Below are 23,754 nucleotides of genomic sequence, written 5' to 3'. Positions count from 1 at the left end.
TCTCTTTTGTCCACTTTCCAACCACTTCTGTATTGATTTAATCGAGGGGAGTGTCTATGGGCGGGTAAATGTAAGGGCATTTTCAGATCTTTCGATTTAATGGATGAAATAAGCTCATGCAATTTACATATGAACGTGACCGGAGATGACTGAAAAACACACAGAGAGCCAAACGCTGTGTAAATGTGTTAAAAATCAGGAATGTTAAAGAGAACATTGCGCTTGTACGTTTTTTCATCTTCAAACCAACCTTGAGAGTAAATTTTAATTCCTTCTGGCTTCCGCTCTTCCCATAATGTTTACCTGTTAGGTCAGTAGGCGAAGAATAGGCGTTGTATTTTTTTGGTGGGTGTTCAAACACATTCAACCACACGAGCGTCCAAGCAATCCGGTCAAATGTGTTTTCGACTACCTCTGGTAGTGGTCAAAAGTGGACAAGCTCAAAATGTTTTAGACCCCGTTTACACCTGTATTTAGCGTCGTCCACTTGTGATCCGATCGACCTAAACGCATCTTAATATCAGGTGTAAACCAAGCTTAGTTTACCTGGTCAGTGTTGGATTTGATTTATGCTTGGGTTAGTCTAGTGGCACTAAAACACCTTCAGACAGTAAAGTAAAAATATTACACAGAGCAGAAAAAGGAAGGTAAAGGCAGCACATTTCCTTAAAGGTCACTTCCTGTGTTTGTTTTGGGGGTTTAATCACTTGTCCGGCATCCCGTTGAGCTTGCATCTAATTTAAACATAGGCTGCGTGTTTAGGTCACAAAACCATGGTAACAATTTAAACAGGCACACTTTCTACACACATCTTCAAAGGGCTCCTCCGTCAAGGGAGAGTTTTTAAAAGATGTATTTTTACTAAGTGGGTCAGAAGAATCCTGCCCCAAAGGCCATGGTGAGACATTTAATGCTTATACAGGTAAGACAAACAGATGCCGCTGCACCAAAACCAGCTGAGCACACGCTCTACGTGTTGTTTTGCCATTGAAGAACACAGTTTAGCACATACATTCATAATGCAATATTAAGCAAAGAAAAGTCAAAGAGACACAAACAGGATAAAGTGTGCTAAGAACAAGAGATAATTACAGCCAAAACAGCAGCAAAACTACCGATGTGTCCTACTTAAAAACAGAAAGGACCATGCTTAAGTATGAAGTGGGCCTGGAGGGAGGCACAGATGTAGATAATTGTCAACCACATGCATTATGGGTCGTGGATTGCAGTTTTGTGCTGTGTTGATCAAAACATGTTTTCTACTTTTTCCACAGATGGAGGATTGAACTTTCAGATCAACAGAAGTTGTGTGGGAGTGGTAGCGTAAGCGCAGTGGTATACCAAAAATTTGGAAAATGGTGGACAAGATTTTAGGTTTCTAGCTGGTCAAAGTTGGTTTAAATGGTTGACCAGCTAAACGATCAGCTAGTGGGGTCCAGGCTAAAGTAGTAGACCTTTTCAGGGTCAACGGTCCTGCTTGAGAAACCCAGTCATCCTAGCTAAAGTTGGTCAAGCTGTTTTATGTATAATAAAAAGGTATCTGGTTTGTTGTAAAGCTATCTGAGGGACCTTCTGGAAAAGCCAGGCCAGACCAGCTTAAGTGTCAGCTAGTTTTTCGTTCGTTCATTTTGGTTGGGAAGCTCATAATTGCTTGTCTAGGATTGTCAAACAACTAGAGGTATATTACTAGACCTGGTCCTGCTGGAAAACCCACTCATACTAGCTTAAGGTGGTCAAGATGTTTTATGGAACATGGTAGATGGCTTGTTGGTGATTGAGAATCTCTTACCACCTTGACCAATATAGTCTACCAACTGGGTGAGGTACTACACCATCTTGGTCAAGGTCAGAAGTCCTTCTGGAAAAGCCAGATCAGACCAGCTTAAGGTGGTAGACAGTTTATTGCTGGTCCGTGGTGGTTGAGATGCTCACAATTGCTACCAACAGGCAAGGGGCCTGCTGAAAAAACCTGGTCACAACCAGCTTAAGGTGTTCAGGATTCTTTATATACTGTGATGGCTTGTTTGTTTTGGTCCACAGTGGTGGAGAAGCTCTAGATGACTTTACTAGAATGGACTACCAACCTTCAGTAGTCTACTTTGGTCGAGGGTTCGGCTGGAAGAACCAGGTCACCAGTTTAAGGTGGTCAAGCTGTTTTATGGAACATAGTAGCTCGTTTGTTGGTGGTCAAGAATCTTAAAATGGATACCAGCTCGAAGTCCAGCTGATCAACCAACTAAATCAGCATTGATGGGCTAGAAACCAAATGCAATGTTCCAAAAACCTTCTACAGGATTACGGTTTTAGCTAGAATTTCCAATAGGGTTACGTTACCTGTGAAAAGTTAAGAACATTTTGGGATACCACACTTGGTCCATGGTGCATGACATGCACCATTTCTCCTGGCAAACTCTCAAACTCTATGTGTGGCATCAGTGGGTCTTCTGCTTTAGAAAAGAACTATAACCAGCCCAACAATTGATAAAATGTAGACATACAGAGATAAAAATCAACACCAACGTGATATCTCTCAGTGAGAGGTCTTCCTCAGTCTGTATGGAAATAGCTAGTGGGCGGGTGAGAGGACAAATATAGCCATCTGCTCAAAAATCTGTCCAGTAAGAGCAAATGCATCACTCTTTTCTTCGATATGGTGCTTTTGTCCTCCCACATTTTCCCTCGTTAGAGGCCCAGAGTGCAGCGTCACATTTGTCTGACAGACAGAAACATGTTGCACTTTACGGGTACATCACTCTATAAAAAGTGGCCTCTAGGGAAGGAAGCAGCAGCAGCAGATTGGCTGGCTTTATGTCTGCTTGCTTAGATGTTTTATGCTCTTGCCTTTGAATGCAAGTACAAATGAAATAGTTTGAATCCTACCTGTAAAATCAGATTAAGATGACTGAATATGATTAAAGCAAACACGGGGGAATTTACTAAGAACGGATGGCCCCTGCTGATAATGCTGTTGATTTGCACACATGGATTGCGTTGTTTTGCACCGGATTCACTAAAGGAATCATGCAGATCAGGTAGAAATGCAACATACCCTCGAAATCAGTGGTCAACGCAATCTGTACACGATTGTTGAAGGCTACTGTTGTAAGTAATGCAGTCTTTCTAAAACATTGCCAGCAGCAAAAACAGTAATTTCATAGTTGATAATGTTAATTTAACAAATATGGAAAAGACAGTAAATAACACAGAACTGAAAAGGTAACATTACCACAGGAATACAATGAGATTCTCGAGCGTGAACTCACCTCCAGTTCTGGGATATAAAAAAAAACCTCTCCAAAAGTGGATGCCGGTGGCATTTCATGTGGGAAGTAGGGCTCCATAATTCACTGCAAACCCTTATTCAGATTTGTGCCAATCAATTCCTGAATTCCCCAATTATATAACAATGTATACTTATTAAACCAAATATCATTCACTTCGAAACACTTTGTAAGGTGCTGAAAAATTTAGCTTGAGTGTAATTTCAGTCACATATTATTTACATTCATAGCCTTCATACACAGAGCATTTAAAAAAATAAAATCAACAATTTTTGGCTCATTTGGCGTCAGCTGTCCATCCTCTAAATAATGAAGTGTGTCCACAGCTCCATGCAGCTTTAAAATCAGTGACATTAACTGCTATACAGCAGAGTTATATCACAGCCTAGAACCTACTGTATAGGAGACATTAAAGCAAAGGCAGATGTTTGATGAATAATGTACTATACACCATAATGCATTCAACTTCACAGGGGTCTTATGCTAATAACATCATTAAATCCAATTAAAAGCCCATTTACAATTGCTCCATTATTAACATGAACGCACTGCAGCGGATACTTGAATTAAGGGCATAAACTCAAGCATCACACACACAAGTGATGTACATATGCCTATTCCAAATCATCTCACAGACTATTATCCCAGCAGTTGACGTAGGTATCAAATGTGTATTAAAGTGACAACTAATGTAATGGATTCAAAAATAAAAACTGCCCAGTTCTATCCGACGATCCTCTCAGGCCTTGTTCAGAGCCACTGCACTTGAAAAAGAGAAGTGAAATGGAAAGATTGAATTTGTCCCTGTCAGTCACATTTCATCAAGTCTCATTTGCTAAGCAGAGTTTGTGGCAGAGCGGATGTGACCAGCACTCCCCCCAGCTGAGGCGGAGACCCCTGAGCCGGGACGGGATGGCTTTGAGGGAGTGGCAACAAGACTCCAGATCTCTCTTTCTCAATCTTTTCCTCTTTTTCCATCAGCTCTTGTTTTTCAATTTTGTCCAGAAGCAATTGAACGCTCTTGTAAAAAACAACACGGGGGTCAACTTCGGGGAGGGCGGGACAGTCACAGCGTGCACGGAGCTCCAGAGCCTATAACAACACAGAGAATGACACAGATTAATACAGATGGAGTTGAGCTTTGACCTGCACATCTACCATCTCCTCATCTCCACCCAGGGGACGGGACGGACGGACAGTGTAGTGATAAGAAATATGGATGGACGGGAAAGAGTTTTAAACAAATCTCGATAGATGGATGGATGGATATGAAATCTAGATGGATTGATTGTAAAAGTTATTCAAAAAAATGGATAGATGGATTGAAATAGTGACATCAAATTTGGATTGGAATAGTTATTCGAAGAAATGAATTGATGGAATGATGGAAATAGTGATATAAAATCCAGATGGATGGTTTGAAGTAGGGGTGGGCGATATGGCAAAAATATCATATCACGATTTTTTCCAGGAAAATCACGATTCACGATTTTATCACGATTCCTTTTCATGTTGGTTTTACTATTTTGCAATTGACTGAGCATCACAGCCAAACTAATGTCCCTATTTTAAAAACAAAGCCTTAGGTAACAAAATATAAAATAAAAAAGAATGGCAGACATTTAGGCCAAAGTGGCGAAGATAAAAAATATTTGTCATTGTCTTTGTTATTAAAAATTAAGAACAAAGATACACATACACAACTTAATATACAAATTAAATAAACAGTGTTTTATTTTTTCAGCTGTAGGTTTATTTATCAGCATTGAAGAAAGTAATTAAATTAACAAATATGAAAATAAAACACAACATCGACTTCACTGTATAAATTTTACATTGATTCTTATTAAAGCTACTATTAAAGTTCTCAGTCAAGAGTGAGTGAGATGCTCTTTGTATTTTGTTGTTTTATTAACAGGGATAGTTCTCCCAAAAATTTTAATTCTCTCAAGCCGCTTTAAACCCGAATAAGTCTCTCTTCTGTTGAAAATAAAAGTTATTTGGAAGAATGTGGGTAACCAAACAGTTGATGTACCCCAAAGTCTTCCATAATAGTTTTTTCCTATACTATGGTATAGTCAATGGGGACCAGCAACCGTTAGCCACACTCCTCAAAATATCTTCTTTTGTGTTCAGCACAAGTAACAAATTAATACAGGTTTGGAACAACATTAGAGAGTGAGTAAATAATGACAGAATTTTTATTTTTGGGTAACTGTCCCTTTAAGGACAAGCGGCAGCATGTTTACTATTAGGGCTACTGTCTCTTTAAGATCTGCGCGCAACGAGTCTACACGCATTTGACAAGCAGATTTTTTCTTCATTTTTTCTATTGTTCTTTCACTTTAGACATAACCAACTTTGTTTATGTAAACCTTGTGTGTATTTGACGGTATTAGCGCAATAAGACTCGAAAGATAACTTAGTTTAGTAACGGGCGCTGTTAGACAGGCTTTTAGTGCATGCGCGCGTCGGGTGTTTGCACTCAGAAAAGCGCCCGTTAGACTAGCGCATCAGCAGCGAATGACATGTTTAACCGGCAAGGCTTTAAAGCACATGCAAATAATACATTTTTATGAACTACAGTGTCCCGTTCCTCTGCATTTTATGTGGATATACGTCGCGCTGTACAGTATGTTGAGACGGAGGCGCCAGAAATGCAAACTGATAAAATGGACGATCCTACGATATTTCTTCAGAAGCAGATCGTGGAGACATTTTAATCGTCCACGATCAAAAATCGTAATATCGCACACCCCTAGTTTGAAGTAGTTGTAATTACTTGATTGACAAGGATCTCCTACATTAAAGACATCCACATGCATTTACAAAGACGGATTTGTTTTCTGTCTGGTGACCCCTGAACTATAACCTCTGACCTCCATTAGGGGTGATGAAGAAACAGCCCTCATAACACTAGATCAATAATGCCTCTTGAAACATAAACAACCAGCACAAAGGACACTTAACGTAAAGAATTGTCTAGTTAAATTATTATTCAATTTCCGAACCATCTGCCCAAGGGAGAACATATCAAACTGAGCTGCTAAATACACACTCAATCCAGGAAGACAGGCAGTTTTAAGCAACACTGCAATGTTTGAGAACCAGGCCATTAGGGAAACTCTACTAAACAAATGACACTCGATGAAAGAGTGGCTGGAATAAAGCTTGAAAACAATTACCCAAGAGGGACACATCAGTAGCATACTTACGACCAAAGTGACACAGAACACTTTAAGTTTTAAAAAGCAGATGCATTCTTTAAAAGTAACAAGTACGGACTATTTTACGGATCAAAACAAAGAAGAAAAATATTTCTGTTAATGTACATCTAGTTTACTTGGTGCTAAGTCACTAAACCGTTTGCAGAATATTTTAATTATCAAAGATATCTTTCTTAGTTCGTAAAGGAATTTAGCTTCAAAAACAATGCCAGTAAAGGATGAAACCAGGTTGAATAAATATTTATATAAATATGTATTTTAAATATGTATGATAAACATAATATATAATATAAAAAAATAATATATAATTTACATTATTATATATAATAATGTAAATTATATAAAAATATATCATTTACATTATTATATATAAAATTAATCATATTAAATATAACATGTGTAACATATACACACATTTATATACTATTATTTTAATTAATTTAATAAAAATCCAATTATAAGTCCATGTCATCTTTCTCACTGATGTTTCACACTGAGTGAAAGTCTTTAAAGGTTTGGTATAATGCCATTTTCACAAGATGTAAAAATAAGTTTCTGATGTCCCCAGAGTGGGTACGTGAAGTTTTACCTCAAAATACCCCACAGATATTTTTATATAACATGTTTAAATTATCACTTTTTGAGGGTGAGCAAAAACACACCGTTTTGTGTCTGTCTCTTTAAATGCAAATGAGCTTCTGCTTCCGTCACAGAGGGCGGAGCTTCAAGAGCTTGTGTGTGTGTGATTTTTTTTGGGAAATTTCAAAAACTTTTAGCCTTTTATGTTCAAACCAAGCGGCAACCTCCCTGTATCTCTCTTGAAACCAACACGGAAGTGAATTAAACGGCAATTCATCGACTGGCCGCTTGAGGCTGGCTGCAGAAGTGAGTCAAATCTGTATCTCCCGCATGTTAAAATGCCCAACTTTACAGCAGAAAAAAACATGTTTACAGCCTGGTTCTCTATGTGGCTTTGGTCTATACAGCTAATTTTGCCCTTCATAACAACTGTGAGGGGGGTGAATTTTTTTATAACTCGTCCGTTTAGTTGATTAATATTTAAAGTTCTGCAAAATTAAGGGTGTGCCCACTTTTGAGTGACAGGTGGATTCTCTATGATGTCAATGCTAGCCGGTTAGCTGTCACTTCACCTCAGCAAATTTGAACTTCCTTGACAAGTCAGACAAGTTACTCTCAAACAGTCACTCTTATAAAGGTGACGTCTTCAAAATGTACTTGTATCTCTCTCTCTCTCTCTCTCTCTCTCTCTCTCTCTCTCTCTCTCTCTCTCTCTCTCTCTCTCTCTCACTCTTTCTCTCTCTCTCTCTCTCTCTCACACACACACACACACACACACACACACACACACACACACACACACACACACACACACACACACACACACACACACACACACACACACACACACACACACACACACACACACACACACACACACACACACACACACACACACACACACACGGTAATTCTCATTAGCGAGAACACGGAGGACGACTCTCCATTGGCTCGGGTTAAAGAGGGTGAGAATAGAGAGAGATGGAGGGCGTTTTAAAATAACTTCCCGAAGGAGTAATAGCTTCCACTCAACAATAGAAACACACACGCATTACAGTTGATGGACAATTAGTGTCCTGGCCATCTGTTGCTTATGTGTTTGGAGTGTGTGAGTATGCAGACAGGACTGTTAAGAGTTCAAGCTCAAGGTCAAGTAAGGCCCCTGCCTGCCACTAAAATTCACACATTGACGCGCAACCTTCTGCCGCAGCTGGTGTGTGACGGGGAGAGAATATTCTCCTGTAGATGACTGTCCATATACAGTTTACTCGATAAACAGTATGTTAACCTGAGCTCTTTGTTTAAAGCAAGTGGTTAAGGGTTGGCATCATCCATTTTGCCCCTGCTGGTGGATGCTGTAACTACACCATCTGCCTTTCTCTGTTGACGGCCGTAGCTGTGAATTGTGAGGGGATGTTTTTGGAAGCAACATATTGCAAATTGCAAATATTTCATCATTTTATAGTAGGTTTTATAGTGGTTTCAGTGCCTGATTTTTTTTTTTTTTTTTTTTTAAGACTCTTAAAAGTGTCAAAGTGATTTATAATTTTCCATCTGCTGCCTAACATCAGATACTTAAAGGGGTGGTTGATTATGATTTCACTTTTCTAACTTCAGTTAGTGTAATGTTGCTGTTTGAGCATAAACAACATCAGCAAAGTTACAAAGTTATAAACCCTGCCCCTGGGAACACAATTTATAGATGATCAAGACAGTATGAATCAATGGCTAGAAGATAACTACACATAATCTACAAAAATGAATCAACTAACCATTCAGAAATGTCCTGTTGCTTCTACATGTTGTCACTTCTTGAGTCTCTCCATCATTGTCTGACTTCGGTTTGAACATAAAAGGCTAAAAGTTTTTGAAATTTGCAGTGCATGTCTGTGTGAGGTAAAAGGACACAAGCTGTTGAAGCTCCGCCCCCTGTGCCGGGAGCAGCAGCTCATTTGCATTTCATTGTAATTTGTAGGGCTGGGTTAAAATATTGATTGATATTGATCAAAATATTGATTCATCTATTCGAATTTTTACGAACAGATATCAATTCTTATAGTAAATGCCAAGGCCTGCCCATAAGGCCGTTTGACCGACATGTCAAACAACCAATAACAGTTTGTTTCGTCCAGCGTCACATTTCGGGGCGTGGAAATGTCCCCACAACAACAGACCGGCGTGCAACAAGTATCCACTAAGTGCCTCAAACAAAACTCCTGGACATCTCTTAAAAAGTCTATGCCGTGAACCTCGCATACTTTTGAGAATCCTACGTTTAGCTGATCTTGATAAATGCTCATTGTCACTCATGTAAACACAACAGTTTTTCTCCCGCAATCACACGTCTGCGCTTTGTTTCCCGGCAGACCGAAAATAAACGCGAGATTCGCGCCCCCCGGAAATCCGATAAAATTCAACCAATCAGATGACGACTTCGACATTCCTGAAGTGTTTCTAGTTAAGTGTACCATATGCATCAGACGTTTAGCCAACGTTCTGTGGGCGTGACGTCTGAGGCTGAGACTATGAATAGGCTGGTGTGTTCCAAAACAATGACAAAATTCGCATTTAGGAGATATAAGCATTCAAATCGTGCAGTCCCTCACTTCCGCTAAAATGGATTACAAATTTTTAGACCACCGCGGACTTCACCTTCTCATCACATCTTCTGATTTGAGTACTTTTTTATTTACTCATTTATTTATTAATTTACTTGATTTTATCAAGGGGAATGACGCATGCAAAATCTAAATCTCTGTCCATCATTTTGTGAGCAATTGATGATAAGGGAAATTTTCACACAATATTGGAAATATTTACATTTTAAACCAAGGTGAGTCAGTGGATAGGCCTATCACACAAGCAATGTGCAAACTTTAAAATTATTTAAAAAAAATGTTTTATTTAAAATTATGTAATTGTAAAGCTACTAGTATTATAACTTTATTATTATAAAAACTTCCTTAAGTGTAATTTAAGTGTTTGTGTACAAATCAGTTACATTTGACCATGTATAATTAGAGCATAGTATAGTTTTTTCCCCTTGATAAAATTTCGTTAAATATAATATTAAATATCGAATCGCAAGCTTGTGAATCGAAATCGAATCATGAAATTTGTCTCAATACCCAATACAAATACAATACAAATAGTAATTTGTAAATCCGATTTGTAATTGTTGATTTATTTCTGCTTTTCATTGCAAAAAGAACTAAATGATCATTATACTACAACCCCAAAAAATACTACAGCAGCGCTAGTACTACAGGGGCACTGAAGCAAACCGATGTCAAAGCTAAAAAATACATTATGAAAAAGACACTTTAGGCAAGGGAGTGGAATTTATCATGGATTTGGACCAAGCAATCAAACAAAAACCTCAGGCCTGCAACTGTAGCACAGCAACAAAAGCAGGATCATTTTGTGCTTTCCGGAAACCTTAAATTTAAAAATGATAGATAGATAGATAGATAGATAGATAGATAGATAGATAGATAGATAGATAGATAGATAGATAGATAGATAGATAGATAGATAGATAGATAGATAGATAGATAGATAGATAGATAGATAGATAGATAGATAGAGTAATGAATGCAACGTTAACACGGTTCCATACTTTTGCAGCGTCGTGGCATGACGTGGCTTTCTAAAAACGTGCCTCTCACATTAAAATTAAAAGTCCTATCATGACAACTCTTGGCAGATTTTTAGCATGGTAATGGTAATGAAAATGTTAATGTATTTGGCCTTGGCAGAATAGATCTGCCACACTGCTTCTGTTGTTGATTATTGCTGTTGTTATAGATTATTGCTGCTGCTGCAGAGCAAGTACAGGAACTTGCTACTCCAATACATACGCTGCTATGAGCGTGTAAGACATACTGCTGCTGATCTATACAGGTGGATCTATACAGGTGGAGCTGGGGAAAGTGGAGGGTTTCGGAGGAACTCTAAAAAGTGCGCTGCAAACTGCAAGCTCATTGGCTGCAGATGCGACATGAACCAATCAGCTTGTGCCAAGTAGTAAACGCAGTGAATATCATCAGTTTGGTTAATCAGCCTGCGCCATCTAGAGTTTCATGACAGAACTTTAACAGAACTTCATGACAGAACACGCCATTTAAACTTTTTTTTAAAAAAGTGTCTCTAGACCTTGCATTTATTTTCGCTTCTTTGACCTTTCTCTCGGGTTTTTAACCGCAAAAAAAATAATTCTGTGTGAATGGCTGCTAACTAATTGAAAGATAAGCAGCACATTCTTATTTGTTATTTAAGCAGATAGTTTACATCATGCATTCAGTTAACAGCAAGCCGAAGAGGACAAGATTTCAACAGAACTATGCATATGCATTTTATACCCTACATTATATTCTTGCTCCATCCATGCAATAAATGCACATTCTCAAAGCGATGTTTATAGCGAACTGCTCAGGTATTAAAATTGTATGACCCATTTTCGGCCAAATGAAACTTTAAAATGAGTCGGAGCTATAGAAATGTATATTCAGATTTACAAGTAAATAATATGAAGATATTCATTAAGATATCCCTGTAATTCGCACCTTGATAGCTTGCAAATATTTCTGCCCGTTTTGGCTCGTGTGTTTGTCAGCCTCTGCTTTTTCAACAACAGACTGAAGTGCCTTGTGAGTTGTGTATAATGTGCAGCGCCGTTACTTTCAGCTTACAAAAGAAAAATACTTCAATTTTCTGATGTTATTTTTTGATTGGCTGGGGCATTCTACAGCCCTTCATCAAACCGCTCAACACACTGCCTCAGATTGTTTGTAATCAATGCACAAATCACAAAAAACAGATTAACACTAAAAACTGATTGGGTTGGCAAGGCAGAGTTCTGGGGGGTATATATTCCAATGACTAGATCCCGTTCCGGGCTGGGTGACACCTGGACAAACACTTCCTCAATCCAGTTTTTGCATTAGGATTATTATTTGACTGTCGCTATGAATGTTGCCATTTTTTTATGAGAGGAAATTGCAGTTGTTCAGAATCAAGCATAAGATCTTGATGGAGTTCAATTCACGCTCCAACAAATCACTGTCATGCATTGCACTATATATCTTGATGTACCGCATAACAGCTCACATGAATTATTTAGCCTCAATCACTTATGAAGGCTCTCTTCTGTGGCTGCTGGTACTGATCTAAAGATTACACCATATGAATGTTGAGTTTCATGGATCCTCCAGGCCTTTGTGTTTGGTTTTCCCCTCCAGCAGTAGAGCATTTATTTGTTCATTTCCACAATGAACGTGGTCTAAGGCATGTGTGTAGAAGGTGGAGTTTGCTCTAAAGCAGAGGGGTCTCCAGACGTCTTGTTAGCTGGTGGAGTCTGGATTTCAGACGTGTTTGCGAGCCCTACGGTGCGTGTTTCTGATGGGTACTCTTTAAATCAAGAGAACGAGTACCCAGGACATATTCCTTAATTTAAAAACAGAAATCAGCTCTCCATCTTGTGGTATTGAAAACACCAGTCATATGAATGGTCTTATCACATAACTAAACAATAGTCTTTCTTAGAGATTTCCGTAGCTATTTCCTTGCATCCATTAAAGCTGAAGATGCTCTTTGGATCATCTCAAATCAGGATGGAGAACATGATCATCAGGTTATACACAAATTTGAGGAGTTATAGGAGGACAATAAGTAATATTTTTGGATTAAATTATTACAAAAACACTAAAACAATGTTATATATTTTGTTGACTTGTGTAGTTACATTTTCCCAAATTCTTCCACCATTTAAATCCATAGAAATCAGCAATTTAACCAGTGTCATTGCATCGTCATATTCGCGTTACCCTCGATTTCCAGTTTTACTTCCGTAGAAACCATGAAAACACCAAAGACGCTTCAATATATTATGTTTTATTAGACAGGTAAGCAACTGTTTGGATACTTTTATCTACAGAAAACTAATCATTGTTATATATAGCTCAACACTGTTAGTCTTATTGATTGAATTAATTGTTTCTTGATTTACCGCGAGTAACAGATCATTTGGTTATTTGGTGTCCTTTTTTGGAAAGAAACCTAAATTTACCTAGAAAAAAGCTTGCGGAAAACACTTTTTTGTGAGAATCATCCTTCAATCTGATGGTTTACTTTTCTGGATATAGCAAATGATGACAAAATTAATGTGTTATGAAGATAAACGGTGTATGCTTAATTTAACGTTAAGTATGCGTTTGATTGTAAAATTAAGCATAACATTTTTTATCTATTCACAGCCCTATTATTTACATTTTCTGATCAATACACTGACAATTCCTTTTTTGTGGTATTTTAACTGGTAATTTTAATCCACTTTTTTAGAGAAGATTGGAAATTACGAGGAAATGGGATTGAGAATGCAACAGGGAAATTATGCATGGGTGCCAAAGCTTAGCATGGTTGAGAATAAGTATGCTAGGCCATGGCTTTAACGGTTATTTATTTTGAGATCAATTCAAATACCACCATAAATGTAATACCGATGTACATGTTGTGGGAAAGGTTTCACTCATATAACCCGGTATACTAATGTCTAATGATGCATGTATTTGCTTTTGTGTTCTTTACCTCAGGAACGAGGCGGTCCAACTGTCTGACACGGTTTTGGTGGGAAGGGTGTGTGGACAGCCATTCGGGGATGGTTGGTTGGCCACTCAACTGATCATAGATCTCCATCTGCTGCCAAAACACTGTGGCCGCCCTCACATCAGCACACGCCTGTCAGAAAAGCACACAAATCTCAAATACACATAAAGAGATGCTTTCCTGGCATTTTAAAGTCCTGCCATCATCAAAGGAAGCAAACAGGGAGATGACACGCACACAACCCGACGGGCACAACATTAGCTGGAGCTAAAGCCGAGAGCAGGCTGGCTCACGGACAGCATGAATCATGACTGAGTCGAGCTAGCCATGCAACATGCCTGTGTCCTTCACCGAGCCGGCAGTGGCAGGCCGGATCTGGGCCCATTTACGAGCAGCAGGCGGCCCGTTATTACTACTATAAGAGATAGAAGGGAATTGACTGTTTCTCCATAATGATGCCAAGCATGGGATCAGGAGACATGCTGACCGGAAGAGCACTACACCGTGAATCAGACCATTGCCACATGCAGATAAACGCTTCCATCAAGCAGTTTGTAAAGAAACAGTGCCATCTAGAGGTCATGTAGGATACTAAGCCTATAAATGACTGATATACAGCAGGTTCCCCTTAACATATCCAGTTTTCTAGTCATCATAAGTTAATAGTTATACAGCTTTTATTCAGAGTGGCATAGAGTTGAAGTGTTTAATTCCTAAGAATGACTTCAAAAGTTACTTTATTTGCTATTTAAGTCAAGCATGTAATACTGTATAAGGCCCTGTTTACATCTGGTATTAAGATGCGTTTTTGTAATTTACATATGAACGCGCCCAGAGACGACGGAAAAACGTACAAATAGCAGCGGCTTTCGTTTCTGCTCTGACAGACGCAAGAACGAGTGTTAGAAATCAGGAATGGTGAGAAAAAAATTGTGCTTGGTACAGTACGTTATTTGACTTCAAACCAAACTTAGGTCCTAGTTTAAATCCTGTCTGGCTAGCGCGTGTCCCATAATGTTTACGCACTAGGTCAGGTGGTCTTTTGTGGCCGTTCGAATACATTCGACCACATGAAAGCTACACTACGAAAGCAATCCGGTCAAATGTGTAATCCTGTGCTTTCCAGTCTGTGACAGTTGAGCTAGAAAAATGAAGATAAATAAAGGTTAAAGACGTCTGAATAAAGTCGTCTGTAAATGTAAATTTTTATAAAAAATGTTCACTTATTTCTAGCGAGAAATTACGTTTGTAGTCATTAAATATTTTCGTAGTTTTCACTAAAGTTTGCTCTATTTTGCTGTAGATCATTAAACCGTAACTGCCTCAGAAGTCTGTCCGAAATCAGTTTTGTGAGGAACCTTTGTGCGCAAACGCTGCCTGCAAAGTCATTGCCTGATAGGGCAGCGAGACAACAAGTCACAAAAAATCTTAGATCATTTATCACATTAATATTTTTTTTTTTTACATTTGTCAGGCGCCAATGCGGCTTAGGCCTGTTTCACACCACACACACACACACACAACAGTTTTTGAATGAATCAGATTTAACTGCAACATACATAATCACCATGCAATCAAATTTATGTGAGGGGAGGAAAATATGTTCTTTTTTATGCTTTAAATGCCAATTAATTTACATGCTCTACATTAAACAAAAAATAATGCCAAATATAACAGTGTGGTTCTTGTAAAACGAACAATTAAAAATAGTTTTCAGTAATTGAATTAGAGCTGAAATAAAATAAACTATAAACATTAGATGGAAAGCCTAAACTTATATAATGAATACATTTAAGTTGAAGTACTGAAACTGAAATAAAAATTCAAGCTATATAGAAGACAAACATGAAACATTTCAATTGATTAAAATTTGAAAAGGCTGATTCAAAATATTTATAAATACAATATAAAGATTACTAGAATAACACTGAGCTATAAATTGCATGAATCATCTTGATTTACAGAACGGAAAGTGTTGTCAATTCATTTAATTTTCACTAAGCCTGACAGACAGGTTTTTTCCCCCAAACAAATTCAGTTACAAGGTGCAAAAATAGGCTTAACACCGAAAGTCTACTTGCAGCTGCACTTCTGCTACACAGCACTGCACTGCTTATGCACGCACTGTACAACCTGAAACCTGAATAAACATATAAGCTGCTTACACTGTGAAACAGAACTTGTAGTGCATTTAAGGTAGACATTTTATCAGTATGCATTCCCTTGGAATTGAACCAAAAGCTTGGTGTTGCTACAAGAAGACTTTGTTTGTACAGAATCAGATAATATCTGCAGTACCTTGGCAGCCAGCTGTAGGCCAACCTGGTCCGCCTCTGCCTCCAGCTTACGACTGAAGGGCCGGTCAAATAAGAACTACAACACAAACAGAGAAAATGAGAGAGAATATATGCAGTTAAATGAGCTATTCTGACAGCGCACACAAGAGTTATATTGGGTAAACAGAGGAAGATGGACAGAATAAAGTGAACCATATTTGGAGAACAAAATGACTAGGAGATAAAAAGCCCAGCCATTAAAATGTAATTTATTTTAAATATACAGGGCAAAGAAGATGAAAAACAAGGAAAGAAAGGGATGAAAATTCTCACATAAAAAGAAGAGTAGGAGAGTACATGGTATCTTAGAAGAAAAACGCCATAAACAAACTGAAATACAATTAAATTGAAAGTGGGCCTTTGTTTTATGCCGCACAGTGATTCAGAAAATGCTAATTCAATATCCATTTAGAAGACAAATAAATGTAGCTGAATTTAAACTAACCTCAAATTGAAGTCCTTAGAAACCCAAATAAGATCTCCTCTGAGATATTGTTATTGTTTTATAATGGTGGTGAGAGAGTACTTGAGAAGGTTACGTTGAGCTCGAGTGCAGGAGTATAATTCTTGTTTAAAGGGTCTTTTAGGGATTTTAGAATCAATACTTAAGGAGTGTTTGCATCGTTAATGGACGAACCCAACGTAAACAGAGTCCCATCAATGTCTTAAAGCCGGGATAGTTCACCCTAAAATGAAAATTCTGTCATCATTTACTCAACCACATGTTGTTCCAAACGTGTATGAATTTCTTTCTTCTGTTGAACACAAAAGACGATATTTTGAAGAATGTCCGTAACCAAACAGTTGTGGGGCACTGTTGACTTCCATAGTATTTTTATTCCTACTATGGACGTCAATGGGGACCAAAATATGTTCAGTTACCCATATTCTTCTAAATAACTTCTTTTGTGTTCAACAGAGTGGGAAAAAATATTTTAATTTCAAACAGACTGGCAAAATGAAGTGTCTTGATTAACGGTGAACATCTCTGGTTCAAGACCAGCTTTACTTCAGTGAAAACATGTGGAATGAAGGCAGATTAGGAATCGATTGAAAAAGGGTAAAACAGAGATCACAAGGTCCGCTGTCACCTGCACTAGTTTGCCCTGAATCCACTGGCCCAGCAGAGCTAAACTGTCCCGAGGACAGATGGCCCAGATCGCCGTTAGCAGGACGACAGACAGCAGGTCAACCACGTGAGACAAACTGGCCTGCTCTGCCTGGGAAAGAGAAAGAAATTCATTACGGGCTTTTCTGTCTTTGTTGATTTCGTCGTTTATCTGCTATGCTAATTTGTTTGTATTTTGGTGTTAAGAACCATTTTTACTCTTGCTTAGCAGCCCATTCTCTGACAGCATGCCCAATTAGGAACAATGTAGAAAAACAAAGAAAAAGAAACAAGCTATTTAACGACGAGAGACATAATAAATCACACTGAATTGTAATTACAATACTCATTCTACTGAAAGAAGGGCGACAGATATGCCAAAACACATGTCCAAAAGTGGCCAGGTACATGCTGCAAAGCAGATTTGTTATAAAATTATGCAATCTGCATGGACATAAAGTCGTATACCTTTTTTAACCTATTATTATAGCTTACTTGCATTAAAATATATGGTTTTCACTTTCTTCATCCTTAAACCCATATGTGTGTGTAACACATTTATTTTTATTAAATGTCTATGATGATCTTTTAGATACAATTTTTAATGACTATGAAACTTAAATCTCGGTTTGGTCCTCACACATATGGCATTTATTTCTTTTTTTTAATTAAACTTTTTTGGAGCCACTTTACTGTCACTGTTTGTGAAATATTATCGCAGTGTAAAGTAACTTAATTTAACCTATTTTAAAATGTAATTAATTTCAGCATCATTACTCCAGTCTTCAGTGTCACATGATCCTTAAGAAATCATTCTAATATGATGATTTGCTGCTCAAGAAACATTTCTAATCATCAATGTTGAATTTTGTTTTTCTTTTTTTGTGGAAACAGCGATACAATTTAAGTATCCTTTGCTGAACAGAAATAATATGAAAGAAATCATGTCCATCAGTTATACTGAGATTGTTTTTCCTCTCAACTGTATCTAGGATCAGAATAACATAATCGTTGATTACAGTGTGCATGCAGGTTTGTAGTATCTGCAACAAGTCAGAAGGAGTCTCATAAGAGCGTCAGCTTGTTGCTGAAGCAAACCCTTGAGGCTAATAACATGAGCTTGGCTTTAAAGGGAATGTTCAGTGTCACAGAAAAATGTGCTGAATCAATTTAGTTTTTCTCAGCCATACCATGTTAACCCTCATATGAGTGCTAAGATCCTTCACTCTAACCAGACCCATAAGCATGCAGTGATGCAACAGCTCTGAAACTAAAACATCTCTTTAAACCGAACCCTTAACAGTGCTTAGTGCCTCTGAGACAGGACGCCTACTTCTATTCGTTTAAACCAAGTGAAGAGATGAAAGTCAAACATGACGCACGCAAAAGAGAGATAAAGCTAGCACTTGAATCTAATGAAGGGTGTTTAACTTCTAGAAAAAAAGCTGAGAGACACAGCAAAGGAAGTACAAATTTAATTTGATCCAAACTATAAAAGGTCCTCCAGAGGCAGTTCGAGGGCCCTACAACCATCTGACAATGTGTGCAGATAGCAGACCATGTAATACTCATATACATTTAAATTGGAATCAAAATTACCCTAAGAGAGATTACTTACAGATATTAATATTACGCTCTTGGTTACTTTACTTTAGGCATAATTAATTACTGAATTAAAATGGGGTGTTTTTGTGCAGGGGTCAGACAGTGTGGACGGGACTTACTGCATGACCAATCAGAGCGTGAGCCATCTCATGTCCCAGTATAAAGACCAGCTGATGAATGTCTGCTACAGCCTGCAGCATTCCTGTGAAGACGAAGATCTCTCCATTCTGAAACACATGCACACACACACAATCATTCCAGCTGTGAAATCAGTCATTTTCTCCTCTAGTAATCAGTCTCAAGATTTCCTTTAATCATGTGCAGTGAATTAAAAGGTTAGTTCACCCAAAAATAAAAATTCTGTCATTAATTACTCCCCTCATGTCGTTCCAAACCTGTAAGACTTTCATTCATCTTTGCAACACAAATTAAGGTATTTTTGATTAAATCTGAGAGCTTTCTGTCCCTCTATAGACAGCTACGCAACAACCACTTCGATGCTTCTAAAGGAGTTCGTAAAACTAATCTATATAAAATGAGTGGTTTAATCCAAATTTTCTGAAGAGACTCCATCGCTTTATAAGATGAACAGATGGAATTTGGCTTTTATTCACATTTAAACATCGATCAGCGAACATAAACAGAAGCTCAACCAAACCTGCTTGATGCGCGAGAACAAAACTCATTGGTTCTTGCAGAAGCTCAAATGTGCTGCGTAACACGAGAACAAACCTCATTGGTTCTTGAGAAAGCTCAAATGTGCTGCTTAACACGAGAATGGACCTCATTGGTTCTTGCAGAAGCTCAAACGTGCTGCATAACACGAGAACAAACCTCATTGGTTCTTGCTGAAGCTCAAATGTGCTGCGTAACACGAGAACAAACCTCATTGGTTCTTGCAGAAGCTCAAATGTGCTGCGTAACACGAGAACAAACCTCATTGGTTCTTGCAGAAGCTCAAACGTGCTGCGTAACACGAGAACAAACCTCATTGGTTCTTGAGAAAGCTCAAATCTGCTGCTTAACACGAGAATGGACCTCGTTGGTTCTTGCAGAAGCTCAAACGTGCTGCGTAACACGAGAACAAACCTCATTGGTTCTTGCTGAAGCTCAAACGTAGTGCGTAACATGAGAACAAACCTCATTGGTTCTTGTAGAAGCTCAAACATGCTACGTAACATGAGAATGAACCTCATTGGTTCTTGAGAAAGCTCAAACGTAGTGCTTAACATGAGAACGAACCTCATTGGTTCTTGAGAAAGCTCAAACATATTGCGTAACATGAGAACAAACCTCATTGGTTCTTGCAGAAGCTCAAACGTGCTGCGTAACATGGGAATGAACCTCATTGGTTCTTGCAGAAGCTCAAACGTGATGCGTAACATGAGAATGAGTAATTAATCACTTTACATTTTTGGGTGAACTATCCCTTTAAGAACATCTTCTCTCTTTGCTAAAGTACTAAACTGTATGAAGAAACGGAGGGAATTTTAAAATATCCATAACTGTTTAGGTAATTTCACAAACAGTAAATTCAAGATTCAAGAGGATCAGGTTACAAAATATCTATATTTTGCATATTTGTATACAGTATATCTTTTTACAAAGACTGCTATTCTACAAAATAGGGATATATACACACTACCGTTCAAAAGTTTGGGGTTGGTAAGATTTTTTAAATATTTTTAAAGTCTCGTATGCTAACCCAGGCTGCATTTTTTTTATCAACATTAGAGTAAAAACAGAAATATTGTGAAATATTACAATTTGTAAATGTATTTTAAAATGTAATTTATTCCTGTGATGGTAAAGCTGAATTTTCAGCATCATTACTCGAGTCTTCAGTGTCACATGATCCTACAGAAATTATTCTTAGCTCATTTGCTGCTCAAACAATATTTCAAGAAACATTGTTAGTATGTAAAGAGATGAAAAGAGTTGTGCTGCCTAATATTTTTATGGAAACTGTGATATTTTTAAGGACTCTGATGAATAGAAAGCATTCATTTGAGATGGAAAACTTTATATCATAAATGTATTTACTGTTACTTTTGATCAATATAATGCAACCTTGCTGAATAAAAGCATTACATTTAGTTTTAAAAAAATCATACTGACCAAAAATGATTAATAATAGTATATATCCATATACATTCTGTGATAATTTTTTCTCTCAAATAAAGTATCAATATTTCAGATATGAAATTTTGGTTTATTTATTTTACAGTACATGTACTTACCTAAGAAAGTCCTGGTAATATAAGGTAACTACATGGGTTAAAGTTAGGTTTAGGGGGAGGTTCAGAGTTAGTACCTAGTTATCACAAGTACCATAATAAGTACATAGTACATGGGAAACAGGACTGTAAAGTAAAGTACTACTGAATTTATTAATATTAATTACTAATATTTATTAGTGCTGTCAAATAAATGAATCGCGATTTAATCGCATCTAACATAAAAGTTTTAGTTTATATAAATGCATATATCATTTATATATGTATATGTGTGTGTTCGTATAATAGACTGTAAAAAAAGATGGACTACGCAACGTTTTGGCTCGGGGGTGATCGAGACGTTTTGGCTTCACTTTTCAGGGCTTGTACGGCACGCTTGGTTTGGTATATATTCACATACAGTATATATGCAAACTCTGAGATAGATGTTTTTCTGTGCAGTCAGAGTTGCTTTTAAAAATAGGGAGAAGAAAAAGTTAAAAAGTGGAAAAATGTTAAATTATTAAAAAAACAATGACCTCTTTAAATGTAATAGAGCTGATTTATTTATTGGACAAACAATTTGGTAATTATGTTATCAGATATGACTCACTGGCAAAACAAATGCGTTGATGGGTGGACCGTCCACCACATGGACAGTCCAGGGGACAGCGGACATCTCAGCAATATCCTTATTCCTCTTTACTAGAGTCTCAACCAGCAGCTCCACCGCCTGGTGCCTGGGGTCCGATGGAGCAATCAGTGAATCCTTAAACTCCTCCATATACTGAGAGACAGAATAAAGGAGAAAGAGGAGCAAGAGCCCATGAAATAAAATTAAATGATTTGAGATATTTTAAGTTTCATAATATCCCATAGCACAATAAAATCAAACATGTTTGGACCAACTCCAAGCATTTGCATACACTATTATAAGACTTACATATTGCTCTGGAAGTATTATTGTTGATCATAAATTCATAGTAACTGCATTGAATATAAAACGTAGACTGACTACACAATTGTGCTGACTTGAGCAGGCGTACCGCTTCCGCAGTGGACTGAGCCAGTTCCATGAAGGCCTCCTTGCTGAACAACAGCAGTCGGGTCCTGCCCGTAATGGGAGATTCATCCAGGTGGGTGAGAAAAAGGAGAGAGATGAAGAACAGCAGTACCGACACAGCTCCCAGCAAGTGCCAGCGTCGACGCCATGTCCATTCCCGAAACAGCTGCTTTTTATTGTCCGGCAGGGCCATCCACCATTTTCTGATGCTCCTAGAGACAGAGAGAGACACACGAAATCGGAGTCAGAATTCTTATTAAATATTATCTTACCTCACAGAAAACCAAGAACTTTGGTGTCAATGACCTGCCCATTTAATAACCACAGTAAAGACAAGTATTTATGGGGACCACTGTATATAGAAGGACTTTGGGTGGATGTTATGTGAAGCTAAAGCATTTTTTAAGTTGTTCAAATGTGCATGTGATGTTCACAACTGTTCAAAAGATTGTTTTAAATACATTATTAAAAATGCTAAACAACTTGATTTTATAATGTCTAAATATATTATATACCCGATGCATACTGAAAAAAACTGAATTTAGGACCCAGGGGAACAGTTCATTTGCTCCATATAGAGCTATAAGGCCATCTAGTGGCAAGAGTCATGAAATATCATGTTATATTATTTTTTTCCCCCACTAGAGGACGGCTGAGACACTCAAAATGTGAGATATTTTTTGAGCTAATTAATTTAACAAGGTTATGCATGTTATTTTGTATTTATGTTGAAATAATGTGCTTACATTAGATTATTTATTGATAAAACCTAGTCATTTAAATTAACTAAAATAAAAAAGTAACAAAAAATGGTATAAGCTTTCTGGACAAAAATGATAGTAGCCTATAGGATTTCTAAAACCTAAGGGACTAAGGGACCTAATGAGAGGATTTAAGAGAGTCACTCACCTGCCCAGTATGATGGCCACGAGCTTCTGCAGGGGCTTCAGTACCAGCCATATCAGGGGTGCAGGTACAGCTCTCAGTCTGCCTGAGCTGTGAAACTCACGAGTCGACTGAACGATCACTCGATGAGCTGGAGGTCTGAACGCTGTTATACTGCTGTTTAGTCTCAGTCTTGACCTCAGACAGAGACACGAAGGAGAAACAGTGACAGATCCTCTTGCTCTCAGATAGGAAGATGAGTTTGTCCTCATCAGATGAGCCCGAGCAGAGGCAAAGAGTGAAGGACGGCAGTGAAAGTGTCTCTGTCCACAACATCTTATCACGGAGTGTAACCGGAGCAGGTTTATTGACAACATGTCGAGCTTGACCAGGCGAATATAAATCTGCTCCAGTATTATTATAAAATGCACTGAACATTCATCTTTACTCTTGTTTACTTGACTATAATAGGGGTCAAATGAGACAGCTTATAGGCTCATTATGCATGTTAAATTCACAAAAGTAATTTCAATGACACTGTCTAGGAAGCAAAAAAAAGTCAATTTAAGCCCACATGGTGCGTTGTTTGAGCAGTATTAAACTAAGTAGACCGCTAAAACGTTCAGTGTTGCTCGACTTGTATTGCTACACCTGCTTAATCAAACGCATTCGTTATTTAAAACGCGTCTCTGTTTTTAGAAGCCCTCTAAACTCTTCTCCTTCTCATACTTACTTGTACTTCACTGCGACAGTTAAAACACTCCCCCGCAAACAGCAACACTTCGCCATGGTTCCGCCCGTCTATGACAGGTCACAGTAATAATACTGTCATTAATCCTTCCATCGTCTTC

At 37.9% G+C, this 23,754-nt stretch overlaps 1 protein-coding gene across 2 annotated transcripts; it reads right to left on the bottom strand.

The window, feature by feature from the left end:
* Positions 1–2,791: 2,791 nt before the first annotated feature.
* oma1 (OMA1 zinc metallopeptidase) lies at positions 2,792–23,736 on the bottom strand. 2 transcript variants are annotated; one of them, XM_079584674.1, is made up of 9 exons: positions 23,637–23,736; positions 22,928–23,239; positions 22,002–22,230; positions 21,569–21,742; positions 18,859–18,966; positions 17,118–17,246; positions 15,989–16,063; positions 13,673–13,822; positions 3,059–4,373 (listed from the first exon to the last, which is right to left on the bottom strand). In XM_079584674.1, the coding sequence occupies exons 1-9, from the start codon at positions 23,690–23,692 to the stop codon at positions 4,110–4,112; spliced, it is 1,497 nt and encodes a 498-aa protein (XP_079440800.1). In that variant the 5' UTR covers positions 23,693–23,736; the 3' UTR covers positions 3,059–4,109. The 2 variants fall into 2 exon arrangements, with proteins under 2 accessions (XP_079440801.1, XP_079440800.1); XM_079584675.1 differs by lacking the exon at positions 23,637–23,736 and having other exon boundaries at positions 2,792–4,373; positions 22,928–23,612.
* Positions 23,737–23,754: the final 18 nt, after the last annotated feature.

Source organism: Phoxinus phoxinus, assembly GCF_949152265.1.
Source record: "Phoxinus phoxinus genome assembly, chromosome: 16".
NCBI lineage: Eukaryota > Metazoa > Chordata > Actinopteri > Cypriniformes > Leuciscidae > Phoxinus > Phoxinus phoxinus.
Note: the sequence above shows the minus strand (reverse complement) of the source record. Positions and strands in the feature narration are given on the sequence as shown.

Coding starts and splice junctions, on each gene's coding strand:
- oma1 (XM_079584674.1), bottom strand. CDS start 23,692: ATGGCGAAGTGTTGCTGTTTGCGGGGGAGTGTTTTAACTGTCGCAGTG. Junction 21,743..22,001: donor CTCAGTCCACTGCGGAAGCG/GTACGCCTGCTC, acceptor TCTGTCTCTCAG/TATATGGAGGAGTTTAAGGA. Junction 16,064..17,117: donor TTCAGGGCAAACTAGTGCAG/GTGACAGCGGAC, acceptor TTTGTGTTGTAG/TTCTTATTTGACCGGCCCTT.